Raw genomic sequence first — 16,618 nt, forward strand, 5'->3', positions numbered from 1 at the left:
TAGATCCATATTTATCACCCTGCACAAAACTAAAGCCCAAGTGGATCAAAGACCTCAACATAAAACCAGATACTCTAAATTGGTTAGAAGAAAAAGGGAGGAAGAGCCTAGAACTCATTGGCACAGGAGACAACTTTCTGAACAGAACACCAACAGCACAGGCTCTAAGAGCAACAATCATTAAATGGGACCTCATGAAACTGAAAAGCTTCTGTCAAGCAAAAGACGTTGTCAGAATAAAACAAAACAACAGCCTGCAGACAGGGAAAGGATCATCACCAACCCTATCTCTGACAGAGGGCTGATATCCCGAATATATAAAGAACTAAAGAAGTTAAAAAGCAACAAATCAAGTAATCCAATTAAAAAAAAATGGGGTAAGGAGCCAAACAGAGAATTCTCTGTAGAGGAATATAGAACAGCAGAGAAACACCTAAAGAGATGCTCAACATCCTTAGCCATCAGAGAGATGCAAAAAATGATCCTGAGATTTCATCTTGCACCCATCAAAATGGCTAAAATAAAAAACTCAAGTGACAACACATGCTGGAGAGGTTGTGGAGAAAGGGGAACCACCTCCATTGCTGGTGGGCATGTAAACTGGTACAACCACTTTGGAAATCAACCTGGAGTTTTCTCAGACAACAAGGAATACGGCTTCCTCAAGACCCAGCTATACCACTCCTAGGCATATATCCAAAATTTGCTCAAGTACACAAAAAGGACGTTTCCTCAACCATGTTTGTAGCAGCTTTATTTGTAGTAGTCAGAACCTGGGAACAATCCAGATGTCCATCAACAAAGGAATGGATACAGAAATTGTGGTATTTTTACACAATGAAATACTGCTCAGCAATCAAAAAGGAGGAAATCATGAAATTTGCAGGCAAATGGTGGGATCTAGAAAAGATCATTCTGAGTGAAGTATCCCAGAAGCAGAAAGACACACATGGTAGATATATATATATATATATATATATATATATATATATACTAACTTATATAGACCTATAAGATATGATAAACATAATGAAATCTGTACACCTAAAGAAGATAAACAAGAAAAAAGACCTGGGGTAAGATGATCAATCCTCACTTAGAAAGACAAATGGGATGGACATTGCACATAGGAGAAAACAAGTAACAAGACAGGAGCCTGCCACAGAGGGCCTCTGAAAGACTCTACCTAGCAGTGTGTCAAAGCAGATACTAAGACTCATAACCAAACCTTGGGCAGAGTACAGGGAATCTTATGAAAGAAGGGGGAGTTAGTATGACCTGGAGAGGATAGGAGCTCCACAAGGACCAAATATATCTGGGCACAGGGGTCTTATATGAGACTGTTTATCCAACCAAGGACCATGTATGGATATAACCTAGAACCTCTGCTTGGATGTAGCCTGTGGTAGCTCAGCAATCAAGTGGGTTACTCTAAGAACAGGGACTATTTCTGACATTAACTCAGTGGCTGGCTCTTTGACCTCCCCAACCCCCAAGGGAGGAGCAGCCCTGCTAGGCCACAGAGGAGGACTTTGCAGCCAGTCCTGAAGAGACCTGATAAACCAGGGTCAGATGGAAGGGGAGGAGGTGGACTTGGAAAGGGGCAGGGAGGAGATGAAGGAGAGAGGATGGGATTGGAAGGGAATGAGGGAGCAGGATAAAGCTGGGATACAGAGTTAATCAAATGTAACTAATAATAGAAAATAAAGAAAAACAGGGTCTCACAAAGTAGACCAGAATGGCCTTGAACTCATGATCTTTTACCTCTACCTCATGAGGCCTTACAGGTGAAAATCATCATAGCTAGCCTACAAAAGTTATTCTTGGTTTTGTTTGTTTGTTTTCTTGCCTGTTTGTTTAAATTGGAAAGTTTACTTGTTCAGTACACCAAATATGATGCAAGCACTGTGATAAAGTTATTCTTAAAAAGTTCCTGAAGAACAAAGACAATGACTCCTGGGCTCCCTCACTGTTGGCTCCTCGAAGCCACTAGGACATATACCACCTTTGGCTTTCAGAATCTTCACCTCTGGTAATTGGGAAGTCTTCTAGGGTTTTGAAAAACTGAACCCACATTAAATTTGAAATAGAAAAAAAAAAGTGTTTCTCTGCCATTCGATAGTCCTGTTTTGAGAATTCTCTGTTTAGCTCTGTTCCTCATTTTTTTTTTATTTTATTTAATTAACCTAGAACACAATGCTGGGCAATAATTGCTCCATCCTAAACCTCCAAGCCCATGTAGTTTCTAACATTTAGAATCTCCCATTATACTTGCTTTTAGTGAAATCTTAGGTCTGGTTCATTCTCCATTTCATTCCAAGATCTTTCCTCCTGCCTCTGTTCTCCCAGCTCTCTCTTGCCCTTTACCTTCCACCCTTTCCTGTCCTCTGGCTCCTCCCATCTCCTGCTTGCTTCCTTTCCCTTGCTCAACATTGTGGCTAGTTGTTTTATTTTGGCATTTTTACACAAAGTTGAGACAGGTGATGCTTAGAAAAAGTATCACAATACAATGTCCAGATTGAAACCAGAGAGTGGTGGTGTTCCTCATTTTTAATTGGATTACTTGGTTTGTTGCTGTTTAACGTCTTGAGTTCTTTATATATTCTGGATATTAGCCCTTTGTCAGATATAGGGTTGGTGAAGATCCTTTCCCAGTCTGTAGGCAGTCATTTTGTTCTGACGACAGTGTCCTTTGCTTAATAGAAGCTTTTCAGTGGATTGTTGATCTTAGAGCCTGTGCTGTTGGTTTCTGTTCAGTAAGTTGTCAGTCTTGCCAGACTACTGTGGGAGACAAGGCAACTAGTCCTGATGAGACCTGATAGGCTATGTTCAAATAGAAGCAGAGGAGAACCTCCTCTATCAGTGGACTAGCGGAGGGGCATAAGGGGAGAAAAGGGAGGGAGGGTGAGATTGGAAGATGAGGGAGTAGGACACAGCCAGGATACAAATTGAATAAACTGTAATAAATGATAATAATAAGTATTTTTTAATTCTCTTAAATAATAAAAATATACTAAGTATAAACATGTGATACTTGACAAAGACATCAAAAATACACACTGAAGAAAAAATGTTTTACCAAACGGTTCTGGGAAAATTGGATGTCCACATGTGGAAGAATAAAATTAGAAATGAATAAAATAAATAAATAATAATACAAAGACCTAAAAACATTGTGTAAATGGTTAGTGTCCATATTACCTTTCTTTTAAAGTATGTAAGGGGGAAATATTCACTTGTTCTAAAATGTCTTGCTACCTTACAATCTTGACTACATGACAACAGCATTCTCATAAACTCCAACATCAGGGTTCAGTTCGGATTAATTATATATGTTTTTTACAAACCATCTCATAGCCATTGTTTTGAATTTAAATTTCAAAAATGTTTTAATTGAGGGCCAAAGAAATGACTCAGCTAAGAAAGATGATTGCCACCAAGCCTGATGACTTGGTTTCTGTTCCTGGAGCGCATGGTGGAAAATGATAATGAATGCAAATAAGTTGCCTTCTAACCTCCACAGATGTGTGAGTGTGTATACATATTCACACATGCATTACAATAAAAGAAATAATTTTATTGTTTTAATTTGTGTTACACTTCATATACATGTTTAAAAGAAGTGTCATTGCAATAGAATGAACAACTGTTGCATTGTTTTAGGTCCAAGTTTTACTATTATTTAGAATTAGACATTTTTATAATTTTAGCTTCCTATGAGTTACTGCTGTTATATAATATTTTAATTAATTTATTTATATACTTTGTATTCCAGCTGTAGCCCCTCCCACATCCTCTCCTGATCCAATCCTCCCTCCCTCTTCTCCTCCCCTGTCCCTCCCCAAGTCCACTGATAGGGGAGGTCCTCCTCCCCTTCCCTCTGATCCTAGCCTATCAGGTCTCATCAAGACTGGCTGCACTGTCTTCCTCTGTGGCCTGGTAAGGCTGCCCCCCACCATTAGGGGGAGGTGATCAAAAAGCCAGCCACTGAGTTCATGTCAGAGACAGCCCCTCTCCCATTACTATGGAACCCACTTGGACACTGAATTGCCATGGGCTACATCTGTGCACGGGTTCTAGGTTATCTTCATGCATGGTAGTTGGTTGGAGAATCAGTCTCAGAAAAGACCCCTGTGCACAGATTTTTTTGTTTCTGTTGCTCTCCTTGTGGAGCTCCTGTCACTTCCAAGTCTTTCATATTTTTATATTGTCAGTTAAAACTGATCTCCCATGCCTCCTATCAAATGATCCTATCTTCACCAACAAATACATTTACCTGACATCAAATATATATTTATTGTTATTATTTTAAGACACCAATTATATAACAGTCTTCTGAAATATTGATCCATATTATATGTGGGAGCTAACTTAATCACCAAAGTTTTGAGAAAAGGTGAAATTGCAATTAAAAACACCAAACACAGTAATAATAATAATAATAATAATAATAATAAAGTATTCAATACATCAACTATTGAATAACCTAAACAGAATGGAAAACTTCTTGAAAGATTTAGCCTCTTAGGGCTGAACAATGAAATATAAAACCTGAACATACAAGAAAAGGGAAAATTGAAATATAAAGTAGCCCATGAAAATAGACAGACAGAAGATAGATAGATAGATAGATAGATAGATAGATAGATAGATAGACAGATAGATAATTCAGAACTGAGTAAGGTGGATAACACCTGTAATACAAGCACTCGAAAGCCGAAGATTGTCATGACTTTCTGGAAAACATGAATCACAGAGTGGGATCCTGTATCAATAAACAAACAAAACGACGTAAAATAAGAGGAGACAGGAAGAGAAAGAAAGAAAGAAAAAAATAAATTTGGGACTAAATGACTTGACTTAATTGCTGAGTTATAACAACCACATAATTACCAATTCTCCTCAAAGTATTAACGAAATAACAAAGTAGAAGAAATGTGTAACAAATTCATTTTTCAAGACTAAAGATGTAAAGACAATGGAAGAAAATATAGTTACAGAACAATATCCTTTTGGATATAGATATAACCATCCTGAGCAAGATACTAAAAACCAAAATGAAAAGATACATTAAGAAAATAGTGCTCCTTTAAAGCAGGATTTATACATGGGATGTAGAGATTAATTAGTGAATTATTTTAATGCACTTTATCAACAAAATCAGAGATATACTCATTCACTCCCATTAACATATGTGAAAGTTTGTTTTATGACATTCATTACACTTTACTGGTGCTATCTCTTTACAGACTGGATAAATAGGGTAAGTTTCCCACCAAAATAAAAGTCATATGAGATAAGATCCTAAACAATTATTATTCTCAATAGTGGAATGTTAAAAATTCACCTTTGGGCAAGTTGTGATAGTATATGACTTTAGTCCCAGCACGGAGGAAGCAGAGACGGATGGATCTTTATGAGTTTAAGACCAGCCTGAGTTTCGGGCAGGCCAGAACTATATAGCGAGACCTTGTCCTAAAGAAAAAAAAAAGTCTTTTCTTTAATTCCAGGAAGAAGATAAGTGAGAACAGGAAGACTTTATAAGCCAGATATTGGATACAATTTCTTTGAAGTAGTATCTTCTGGACATGAAAAGGACCTTGCATGCATGAACTCCCAGTAGCTGTGATTGCCTCAGAAGATCAAACCAAACAGCACTTCAACATGGATTTGAGAAGGGCTCATGTGACCTGCCATACCTGAGCAGCTCTTGGCAGGTGATGGCCACTGAGGGAAGAAGAGCTCAGTTCTTCAGTGTGGCCATACAATGTTGCTTTCTGGTTAGAGCCATTTGTCTTCTTAGAGGCAACGTTGTGTGAAAGTCCATTCTGAGCCTGTTAAAGCGTTTGGCATATGCAAAAGTCTGGTGTAAGGATATGAAAATATTTGGCATACATATGGATAAATAACTGTATGTATACACACATATAAAGCAGTAATGAACTCTAAACAGGTTACAAATGTTAAAAAGCTCACTTTTAACTCCTAAATCTCATTGCTTTGTCTTTTTTTATAAATCAGGTCTGCTTGGATTTGGGAGGGGCAAGTGAGAAGAAGGGGGAGGGAGGTGGACCTGGGAGGGGAGGAGGGAGGGGCTTATGGGGGATACAAAGTGAATAAACTGTAATTAATAAAAAATATACTGATAATAAAAAATATAGCATCTAGTAAAAAAAAGAAAAAGAAAAGATTTTAACAAATTGAATTATTGTAAACAGAAACAACTTCACACACATGTATTTTGCCTGATTAAAGGCTTTTTCGGTGTAAATGAATATTCTTTGTGAATATTCCAATGAAACGTCTGTTGCATTTTCTTTTAAACTATTAGGTATGGGATTTCCCATCGTTTACTCTCGCAGAGCCTTTACTGCTGGCAGGGTGCTCCCCAATGTCTTAGAACTCAAATCCTCCGTACATATGTGGAAAAATAAATTTTAAAAAACACAGGTGATCCTGAGAGATGACTTTATCCTGATAAATATGTTTAACTCATTATTGACAATTTATTTAATGTATATATTGTATAATCTTATATTTTAAAATCTTATACTTTATGATGGTCATAATTGTAAAAATATATATAAATATATATGTATACATACTCTCTCTATATATACATATATATGTATACTCTTGAGGCAAAAGCAGACAGGTCTCCATGAGACACTGTCTCAAAGGAAAAAAATAGATCTCATGAAATATCATGGAATCAAAAATAAATGATTTTAGAGTTACTAATTGAATATAAGAATTAAGTGCTGACAAATATAAAACAAATGCTCCATGCTTTTGCAGGATGCATCTGCTGAACAGCATAGAAATGCATTGCATTTCAGTAGAAAATGAGATACTTCAGAATATGATCAAAATACAATATAATAATTCTCAGAGAATTAATGAAAATACTTTTAAGTTATTCAATGGCTTTCTTTTTCCATTTTTTTTCTCTACCTAAGAATTTGTGCTTTTTCTCGGTTATCTATACATAGCTATGATTTTATATAATTTGAAATCCACACTAATAGGAAGTCACTGAAATATTTTCTCATAACCTCTGGATGTACTAGATAATGTAGTGAAATTTTCTCTGGATACTATCATTTTGAAAGTGAAGTGTTCTGGATAAATTTCATTTATTTCTATTTCTCACAGAGCCAGCACATAAAAAGAGTCCTAGGAATAAATCAGAAAGATGGACTACCATACTACAAGGACATTTGCTCAGCTATGCTCAGCAGCTTTATTTTTAATAGTCAGAATCTGGAAACAATCTAGAAGTCCCTCAACAGAGGAATGGATACAGAAATTGTGGTACATTTACACAATAGAATACTACTCAGCAGTTAAAAACAAGGAAATCATGAAATTTGCAGGCAAATGGATGGAGCTAGGCTAGAACATCCTGAGTGAGGTATCCTAGAAGCAGAGAGACATGCATGGTGTATACTCTTATAAGTGGTTATTAGCCCTATGGTATAGGATAAACATACTAAAATCTACAAACCTAAAGAAGCTAAATGACAAGGAAGATCCCAAGTCAGGTGCTTAATTCTCATTAAGAAGGGAAAACAGGATAGACACAGAAAGCATTAGAAGAGAGCAAACAGGACTGGAGCCTACCATAAATGTCCTCTAAATGAATCTAAACAGCAGGGGATTGAAGCAGATGGAGAGATTCATAGACAAATTTTGGACAGAGCTCAGGGAGTCTTATGGAAGAAGGGGGGTATAAAAGGACCAAGAGGGGATAAGAGAATGTCCCCTATCAGCAGACTAGAGTAGAGGGATAGGGAAGGGAAAGGGATGGAAGATGGGACCAGGAGGAGATGAGGGAGGGGGCTCCAACTGGGATACAAAGTGAATAAGTTGTAAATAATAATAATAGAAATAATAATAACAATAATAAAGTTACGCTTTATAACAATGAGGAAAAATAAAAAATAAAAGATTTGGGGTTTTAAAAGACAGTCTGATTTTTTTTTCAAGAGACTGAATTTTAAAGTGTTTGAATTTGTAAATACTTTGGAACTTTTAAAGTTTGTAGATGTTTTATATTATATCATGTTAATTGTGATTTGGGGGATGAACAAGAAAGTAAGGGTTATAATTTAAGAGTGATATGTCTGTGTGTCAAGTAGACAAGGGGTCAGCTGAACTGGCTAAAATTATCTGCAAAGGGGGAACCTCGGTTGAGAAAATGCTTCTTTCGGGTGTAGGACATTTTCATGGTCAGTGACTGATGTGGGAGGACCCATTCAATTGTGGGCAGTGCTGTCCCTGGGCTGGAGTTCCTTGGTTCTACTACAGCAGCTGAGCAAGCCATTTGGAGCAAGCCAGAAGCTGCACCCTCCATGTCTCTGCACAGCCTCCTGCCTCCAGGCTCCTGCCCTGCTGAGTTCCTGCCCCAACCTCCATCGATGATGAACTATGACATTGTCTACATAAAGCCAAACAAACCCTGTCTCTCCCCACCTGACAACTTCATGAATGAATGAATTGATTAAGTAAAAGAAAATTTTAAGGGAGCAGCCTTACAGGCCACAGAGGAAGATAATGCAGCCAGCCCTGATGAGACAAGCTATGCTAAGGTCAGAGGGAAGGAAAAGAGGACCTTCTCTATCAGTGTACTTGGGGAAAGACATGGGAGGAGATGATGGAGGGAAGAGGTTAGAGTTGGTAGAGGATGAGGGAGGAGGCTACAGCTGGGATACAAAGTGAATAAAGTATAAACAATAAAAAATAAATTAATTAATTAAAAAAGAAATTTTATTCAGGAATATGTGATTTTTAACATCAGCTGTCATTTTAACACCATGTACTCAATGAGGAGAAAAGAAAAACCACTCTATCTTGAATTTGCTTGGTTTTCACCCCGTAAATGATGGGGTTAAGCATAGGGGGCACCACCACATACAGATTGGCCACTAGGATGTGCATGTGGCTAGGGATGGCTTTGCCTCCAAAGCGATGGGCAAAAAATGAAAAGAATGCAGGTGTGTAGAACATTAGAATGACACAGATGTGGGAGCCACATGTGTTGAGGGCCTTGCATCTGGCAGCCCAGGAAGGGATCTGGAAAACGGTGCTAAGGATCATGGTATAGGAAATAATGATGAGCATTATATCCAGCCCTGTAGACAGCAAGGCCATGGTCAGGCCATATATGATGTTGACAGTGATACTGTCACATGCCAACCTGGCAATGCCCATGTGCTCACAGTATGAATGGGGAATTACATTTCTCCCACAATACAGAAGTCGATGGACCAGGAAGATGAAGGGACCGCAGATGAAAAGGCTTCTGAGCACAGCGGCTGTGCCGATCTTGCCAATGACTGAGGAAGTGAGGATGCTGCTGTATCTAAGAGGGTAACAGATGGCCACATAGCGGTCAAATGCCATGGCCAGAAGAATGGCAGACTCTGCCACAAAGATGAAATGAATGAAGAACATTTGGGAGACACAGCTACCAAAGGATATACTCTTGGAATGAAACCAGAAGATGGCCAGCATCTTGGGGGCAGTGGCTGTGGAGAGCAGAAGATCTGCTAAGGCCAGCATGAAAAGGAAAAGATACATGGGCTCATGGAGACTGCGTTCAGTCACTATCAGGAAGATCAGGAGAACATTGCCTATGACAGCCACGATGTACATAGAACAGATGGGGATGGCAATCCAGGCGTGCAGGTGTTCCAGGCCTGGGATCCCAATCAGAACATACCACACATCCTGTGGGCCAGTGTGATTGTGAAAGGAGGAGTCCACCTTCATTGTCCACATAAGCCCTGGTCTTCAACAAGCACTACAGGGGTGAAGACTGAGAAGGATTGCCAAGTCTGGATGAGGTCTGATCATATTCTTCCCAAATATTTGCATCTGTGTGGAAAGCACTAGTGAGGATTAACTAGCCTAAATATTCACACCTATGATCAAGAAAGTAATCATTGCATCTTGAAAGAAATGGTGATTGTTTAATATGTATTTTAGCACCTTACGTATATGAGCTCCTTAAATCTTTGTGGTGACCTACTAGAACGGTCTCTGTGTGAACCTTATAGCATCCACACTATTATTCACATGGACAGAAAAGGGAAGGCCCATAAGCTTTGAGTCTCTTTCCCTAGAACTCATTGAATCCCAAACTCAAAAGAAAACCTGACAGCTATGATCTTAGTCATCTTCTACTGCTACAAATCAAAATAAAAGTTCTACTACTACATGTCAAAATAAAAGTAATAATCTATAACATATGTCAGCATAAAACTAGACACAGAATATCCACACCATCAAGTGCCTCACTCATCATATCCCTGAGGGAAAGAGATCTGAAACTGAAATATGTTGCTCATGAAATAAAGTTTGATGAGGTAGATTTCAAGCATCATATCCTAATATGCCCTCTTCTGTGTTGAAAAAATTAATTGATGCTCAGCCATGTCTTAGCCATCAGGATCACAAAGTGAGTAAATGCATCCCTGTCTGCCTACTAATACAATTCTCAAATCTACATGAGATTTTTAAAGGTCTGAACTGTTTGTAACCCCAGATTTTACTGGGCTTTGACATGAACAAGCCTATTACGTGGTTTAAAAAAATCATATTACAATCTGCTTAAGACGCTATTGAAAATTAAACAATATATCTTTATATTTTCAAGTACAGCACAGAAGCACATGATGATAGCTATAAGTCAAATACATCTCCTCACACAGTAAAGAATGAATAGTGATTTAATTAAAAAAAGAAAAAAGCAGCTGGCTTACTTATTACAAATTTTAAAAGAAGGGGTAAAAGAAAGAGCCAATACATTGCCAGACTATGGTACTATGGAGGGTGTGTGTGTGTGTGTGTGTGTGTGTGTGTGTGTGTAGATAACACACAGGATAGACATCAATACGAGATCAGTCATAGGTAGACAGATCTAATATTCTCCCAGTCCCTTTCTCCAACGAAAGGTGGCAAAAGCTTTTATTCCACTAAGGACACATGAACTTCCAAAATTATTATCTCAGTCTATTGAACAGAGAAAAACCTTTGGCAACTGTACATTAAACAGGGAAATTCATAGTGTGAATACATAAAGGGCTCAAAAAACTAAAAGTTTGAAAAATCATCAATGGAGTATGAGGGCTATTGGGCTAAATAGGCAGTGATGAACAGGAGAAAAGGGGCAACATGTGGATAAATGCTCAAGAAAATACAAAGGAAAACTGCTTTGGATTCCACTGCATCTCAGAAAATTAAAATCATGGCTTTCACAGGGAAGGGAGTGCAGCAGGAGACTATTATGTTAAGCAAAATAAGCAAGACTCAGAAAGACAAATATTTCATGTTTCCTGTTCTATGTGGAATGTCAGTTTAAATTTATATATGGTGTATAGATGTAAACATCTATGTAAATCATCACAGTGGAGTTAGTATCATGAGAGAAGGGAGGGATATAGAGAAAGCAGAAATGGTGCTAGAAAAGGTTGTGCATGGAGAAAGTTTTGGGAAGAAAAGGGCCTGACGAGGCATGGGGGGAGTAGAGGGTAAGGGAAGAGTGTGGAGATGCAAACTATAACGATATGGATGAAACTATATATGATGACATAGATACTCAGAACAACATATAATAATATAGCTGGGCGAAGCCTTTACAATAAAATACATTGGTGTGGGCTTACCCAAAAATTTACAGGAGGATCAGAGGCCACTATAGTTTGAGCACCCTAAACGTCCACCAATGTGATATATTATGGACACTTTTCCTTTGTTACTAGGTACAAAATAGTCTCTTCTATCTGATTGAAATATTAGACACTATTCATTTAACTATGCTTAAATATGAAAGGCAGTATCCGCCAACTTGGCCTTAGCATGAGTTGGTGTGTAGTTCTTTAAAAATAATGAAATCTGCAGATCTGCTCCCTCACATCAATCACCTGGAGAATGGGACTTTGCAGGGAGGAACAGTCTCCGGGGAAGAAGCTGGTGTCAAGATGCACTTGAAGCAAACAGACCCTCAGCTTGCTTGCTTGGTGGTGAGCTTCAGCCACATTAACTTCTGTTTCATTTGTCTTTCACTGGGATGTTAAGATGTTTAATTACCTAATCTGTTGATCCATGCTCCCGGAGCACATGCTATGACAGTGTTGATTGCACTTTCTGGCAGAGGCTGCACACAATCGCACCTGAACACAAGCAGCTAAGATAGGATACACTTGACTGTGTGACAAGGGCTGTTACTTTTTTTGAATTTTAGTTCTCTTGGTGATAAATCACTTTAAAAAATCAGCACCATTATGAGTCCATTTTCAAGTTAGCATTTCAGGATAATAGCTATATAAGTCAGAAAAATATCTGTTGTAGCAACATATGAAAATAGGCCACTCAAAAGTAACAAAAGTAACATTAAAACACTTGTAAGTTTAAAAAAAGTTAACATTCTGGACTCCAGAAAAAGTTATACATTTGTTTGTAATATACCTCCCAAAACAATTGCACCATCTTAGACTGGCTATAACAAACTATAGTCTAAAAATCATTGCCTGTTTTCATAATATCCAGGGATGGAAGTGTTAAATTTCTAACAGTGAAAGAACTTCACCACATTCCAAGCTAATATCTCTGAGTTTCAGCTTTTTAATATGCATCAGGACTGGTGCCTGATATTCTAATGCCCGGTGTATTTTGTGGACATTCGTGCGTTTATTCTTGCACGAATAAAGGTTTCCTGTACTAAGTTCTGTTTAGAGAGCTGAGCCTTATTTTAGCCAGTAGGAATTAATTACACCCATGTTCAGATCTTGCTAGAAAAAGGCCGTTGTATGAATACAACATAAAAAGGGAAAAATGTTCTGACTAAATTCCTCACCATAAAACAGAGTTGCGCCACAGCTGCCTATCAGCTTGGCTAGAGTTAAGTGTTCTAGGCTATGTGCCAGAACTGCAGAAATCATGACTTAAGCTTCTCCTGCATCTACCTCAAGCTTGCTTTGAGGGTAGCTGTGCACTTACTTGTTTCTGTTTGAAATCTGGAGTTATTTACAGGTTAGTAAGAAGGACAAAAGCAAGGAGACTCCCAGAGCCTAAATAGCAGTTCAGGACCACTTACTTATACCTCTTTTTAGGTATCTCTTGGGCCCTAGAATTTAGCCCAAGAGCATTGAGATGTATCCCTTCATAGGAGACTTGCGCAGCTAGCTCTTCCCCTGAGAGCATCCTTTTCTTCTCCTCCACAGTCTGGGAAACATTTCCTCCGGTTAGCATTCGAAGGCACTAAAATTAACACACCCAGGTTTTCTTTGCACGTCAGAGACTTGGACTATCACAGTCATATCCTGTTCCCTGGAGGCCTCTATAATAACAGGGCTCTAAGACTGTGTAGGGAGGAAGTCCTGGATGAGTTTTAAAAGCCATGATAATGAGTTCTTTTTCATCATATGTCCCTTCTAATCTTAAGGCTCTTTGTTTTGCATTCTGTTCCCTGGGACACATGATAGGAATATTCAGGATTAAAGGGGTCCAAAAATACAAAAAAAAAAAAAAAAAAAAAATCAGAGAAGTGCCTTTTGGCATTGATATTATTATTTTAATTTCTTGAAGACATTAATTTTATTTTAGTAAAGTATGTGTCTATATGTAAGTATGGGTAACATGGAGGCTAGAAGCATCAGGTTACCCTGAACCTAGAGTTAAAGGCTATTGTGAGCTGTTATTATAAGATTAATGTGGATGCTAAGAACTGAACCCCCTCCATCTCTCTAGCCCAATTCCCTAGCTTATTGTAAAGCTCAGAACCACTTGCTTAAGAATGGGCCCTGGTTGGCTGGCCCTCCTGGGTCAGTTAATCATCAAGACAATCTTCCAGTGCTGTGCCCACAGGCCAATGGAATTTTATTTAAGAACTGGGAAATAGTAAGAGCTGGAGAGGACAGGGTCTCCACAAGGAGAGCAACAGAACATGAAAATTTGAACACAGGGAACTTCCCAGAGACTCATACTCCAACCAAGGAATATTCATGGCGATAACCCAGAACCCCTGCACAGATGTAGCCCAGGGCAGTTCAGAGTCCAATTGGGTTACATAGTAATGTGAAGAGGGACTGCCTCTGACATAATTTGATTGGCCTGCTCTTTGATCACGTCCCCCTTGGGGGAGCAGCCTTACCAGGCCATAGTAGAGGACAATGCAGCCACTTTTGATGTGAACTGATGGACTAAGATCAGAAAGGAGAGGAGAACCTCCCCTATCAGTGGACTTGGGGAGTGGCATGCATGCAGAGGGAGGAGGGTGGGATTGGGGGAGGAGGGGAGAGGGGCTTATGGGGGGATGCAGAATGAATAAAGTGTAATTGATGAAAATTTTAAAAAAAGGGAAAAAATAATTCAAGGACCTTAAATGACTTTCAAAAGTGGAGGAAAACATGGAGTTAGTCAATATACATGGAGCACGTCTCGCCCCTGGGGGCAATGGTCTCCTGAACCTACTCAGACCTTGGACACCACCACTGCTAGTTCTAGAACTGATGCAGGATGTTCCAACGAGGGGGTTAAGGCTTCTCATATTTCCTATAAGCCCACACCTGTTTGTTTATATCCCCCATTTTTATTCATTATTAGCCAGATAGAGCCAAGTAATTGTGGTAATGATACTTGCTTTTTTGCCCAATGCTGGAATGCTAGTGAATTTAGGTATGCCCTGGTTACTCGCATGCCTCACTGGGTGCCTGTGCCCGTTGATGCCCCTCAAGCTATGACTCTCTTCAGACAGAAAAGGGATCTTGGAACTACAGCCACCACTGTTACTGCCATATCATTGGCGGCTGTTGGAGCTACCACTGGGGCATTAGCCATGAGTCATACTGGGCAGACTGCTCAGACCCTGAATAATCATTTGGCCAATGTAGCTCATGCCTTAGATGTACAAAAAGGAATTAATGCTCAAATAAAAGGAGGCTTGATGGTGTTCAATCAGAGGATTGACCTTGTGATACCCTACGGCAAATCGCTCAACTTGGCTGTCAATGAAAGTATGCTGGACTTTGAGTCACTAGCATACAACATGAGAATTTTTCCTGTGCTGCAAATCTGTCTAAACAATTGTCTAGCTATATTTTAGGTAATTGGACTGGAGAATTCGATACTACGATGGAGCAGCTGAGAGTGGTCATTGTCACGGTAAATTCTACCAGAGTGGACGCAGGACTAGCCACAGGATTATCATCATGGATTGCTGCAGCCATGAATCATCTGAAGGAAGGGGCAGGCATGGGAGCGTTATCAGGCCTTCTGGTGTTGGTCTCCTTGGTTTGCCTGTGGTATATATGCAAGATTACAGTCTCACAACAGCGTAATGCAGCCATGACCATTCAGGCCTTTACAGACATTGAAGCAGGACAGTATCCCCAAGCATGGTTGGCTACCATAAAAAGCTAAAATGTTACGCTCAGGATGCGAGGCTAAGCACTGCACTCAGGGTCAGCCACTTTCGACCCAGAGAAGAGCAAGTCTGATTGCATGCGGGTTGATGCCCCAGGTCCGCCTCTGAGAAAAAGGTATCGGACGGGTCTGATGCTCTTTGGGTGGATGACACCTAAATGAACATCGGTACAAAGTCCCAATTTATTTCTAATATCAGAGATCAGAACTCTACTCTTGCCTGATGCGTCTAAAACAAAAAGGGGGAACTGTAGAGAGCTGCATAATGCCGCGCCTGAAAGATGGAGCTGGTTTCTGCCTTCCACCTTCCCGATGGTGAGTGCTCTCTGTCACAAACAACTCCACATTTGGCTAAGGCTGAGGATCTGGCTTGCTTCCATGTATGTGGACCTATCTACATTGCCCACGTGGCAAGCTGGGGTTGGCTACCCAGAGGCTATTTAAGCTGTGGGCTGGCTTTCCCCAGGGTCAGAAGATTGTTCAAGGTTCCTGAATAAACTGCATTGATTAAAAAAAAAAAAGTTATATAAAGGTGGCAACAAAAGTACAAATCTAATAAAGGAAAAAGTAAACCTGAAAAAAAAAAAAAAAGAAGTGGGAGGGTGACAAGAAAGTGTTAAGGATAAATATGATCAAAATAAACTCTATATGCTTAAACTGTTAAAAAAAAAAAAAAGGAATGGGCCCTGGTTGGCTGGGCCCTCCTGGGTCAGGTAATCATCAAGACAATCTTCCAGTGCTATGCCCACAGGCCAGTCTCATAAGGCAATTCCTCACATGATACTTTCTTCCCAGAAGACTCTAGGCTGCCTCAGGTTGACAGTTAAAGCTGATTGGAATAGGCAATTTCTGTAAACTCCGATGGCATTCCGGGAGGGGGCAGACGTGTTCCATTAATTTCCTCTTTTTCTTTTTCTCCTTTTGTCGAGGATGCATGAAGCAAGCCTGCTTGTAGATGTGGTAAGGTCGACTAGGGTTTTGGCAAGGCTGCAGATATAGATAAGGGCCTCCTACAAAGTTTTTCCAAAGAACTGGGGACTTCGTGGTTCCAGATACGCTGATACCAGACACAACAGTTAGCCACAAACTTAAAGAACTTGAAAATACCAGTGTATATTAGTTGCTATGACTACTCATTTTACAGATGCTTTTCATAGTTACTCATATTTTACTATTGTTTATTTATCACATA

At 39.3% G+C, this 16,618-nt stretch overlaps 1 protein-coding gene across 1 annotated transcript; it reads right to left on the reverse strand.

The window, feature by feature from the left end:
* Positions 1 to 8,808: 8,808 nt before the first annotated feature.
* Positions 8,809 to 9,774, reverse strand: LOC110542195 (olfactory receptor 52Z1P-like). The gene has a single exon (XM_021628822.2). It carries the CDS (start codon positions 9,772 to 9,774, stop codon positions 8,809 to 8,811), a length of 966 nt encoding a protein of 321 aa, XP_021484497.2.
* Positions 9,775 to 16,618: the final 6,844 nt, after the last annotated feature.

Source organism: Meriones unguiculatus, chromosome 14 (assembly GCF_030254825.1).
Source record: "Meriones unguiculatus strain TT.TT164.6M chromosome 14, Bangor_MerUng_6.1, whole genome shotgun sequence".
Taxonomy (NCBI): domain Eukaryota; kingdom Metazoa; phylum Chordata; class Mammalia; order Rodentia; family Muridae; genus Meriones; species Meriones unguiculatus.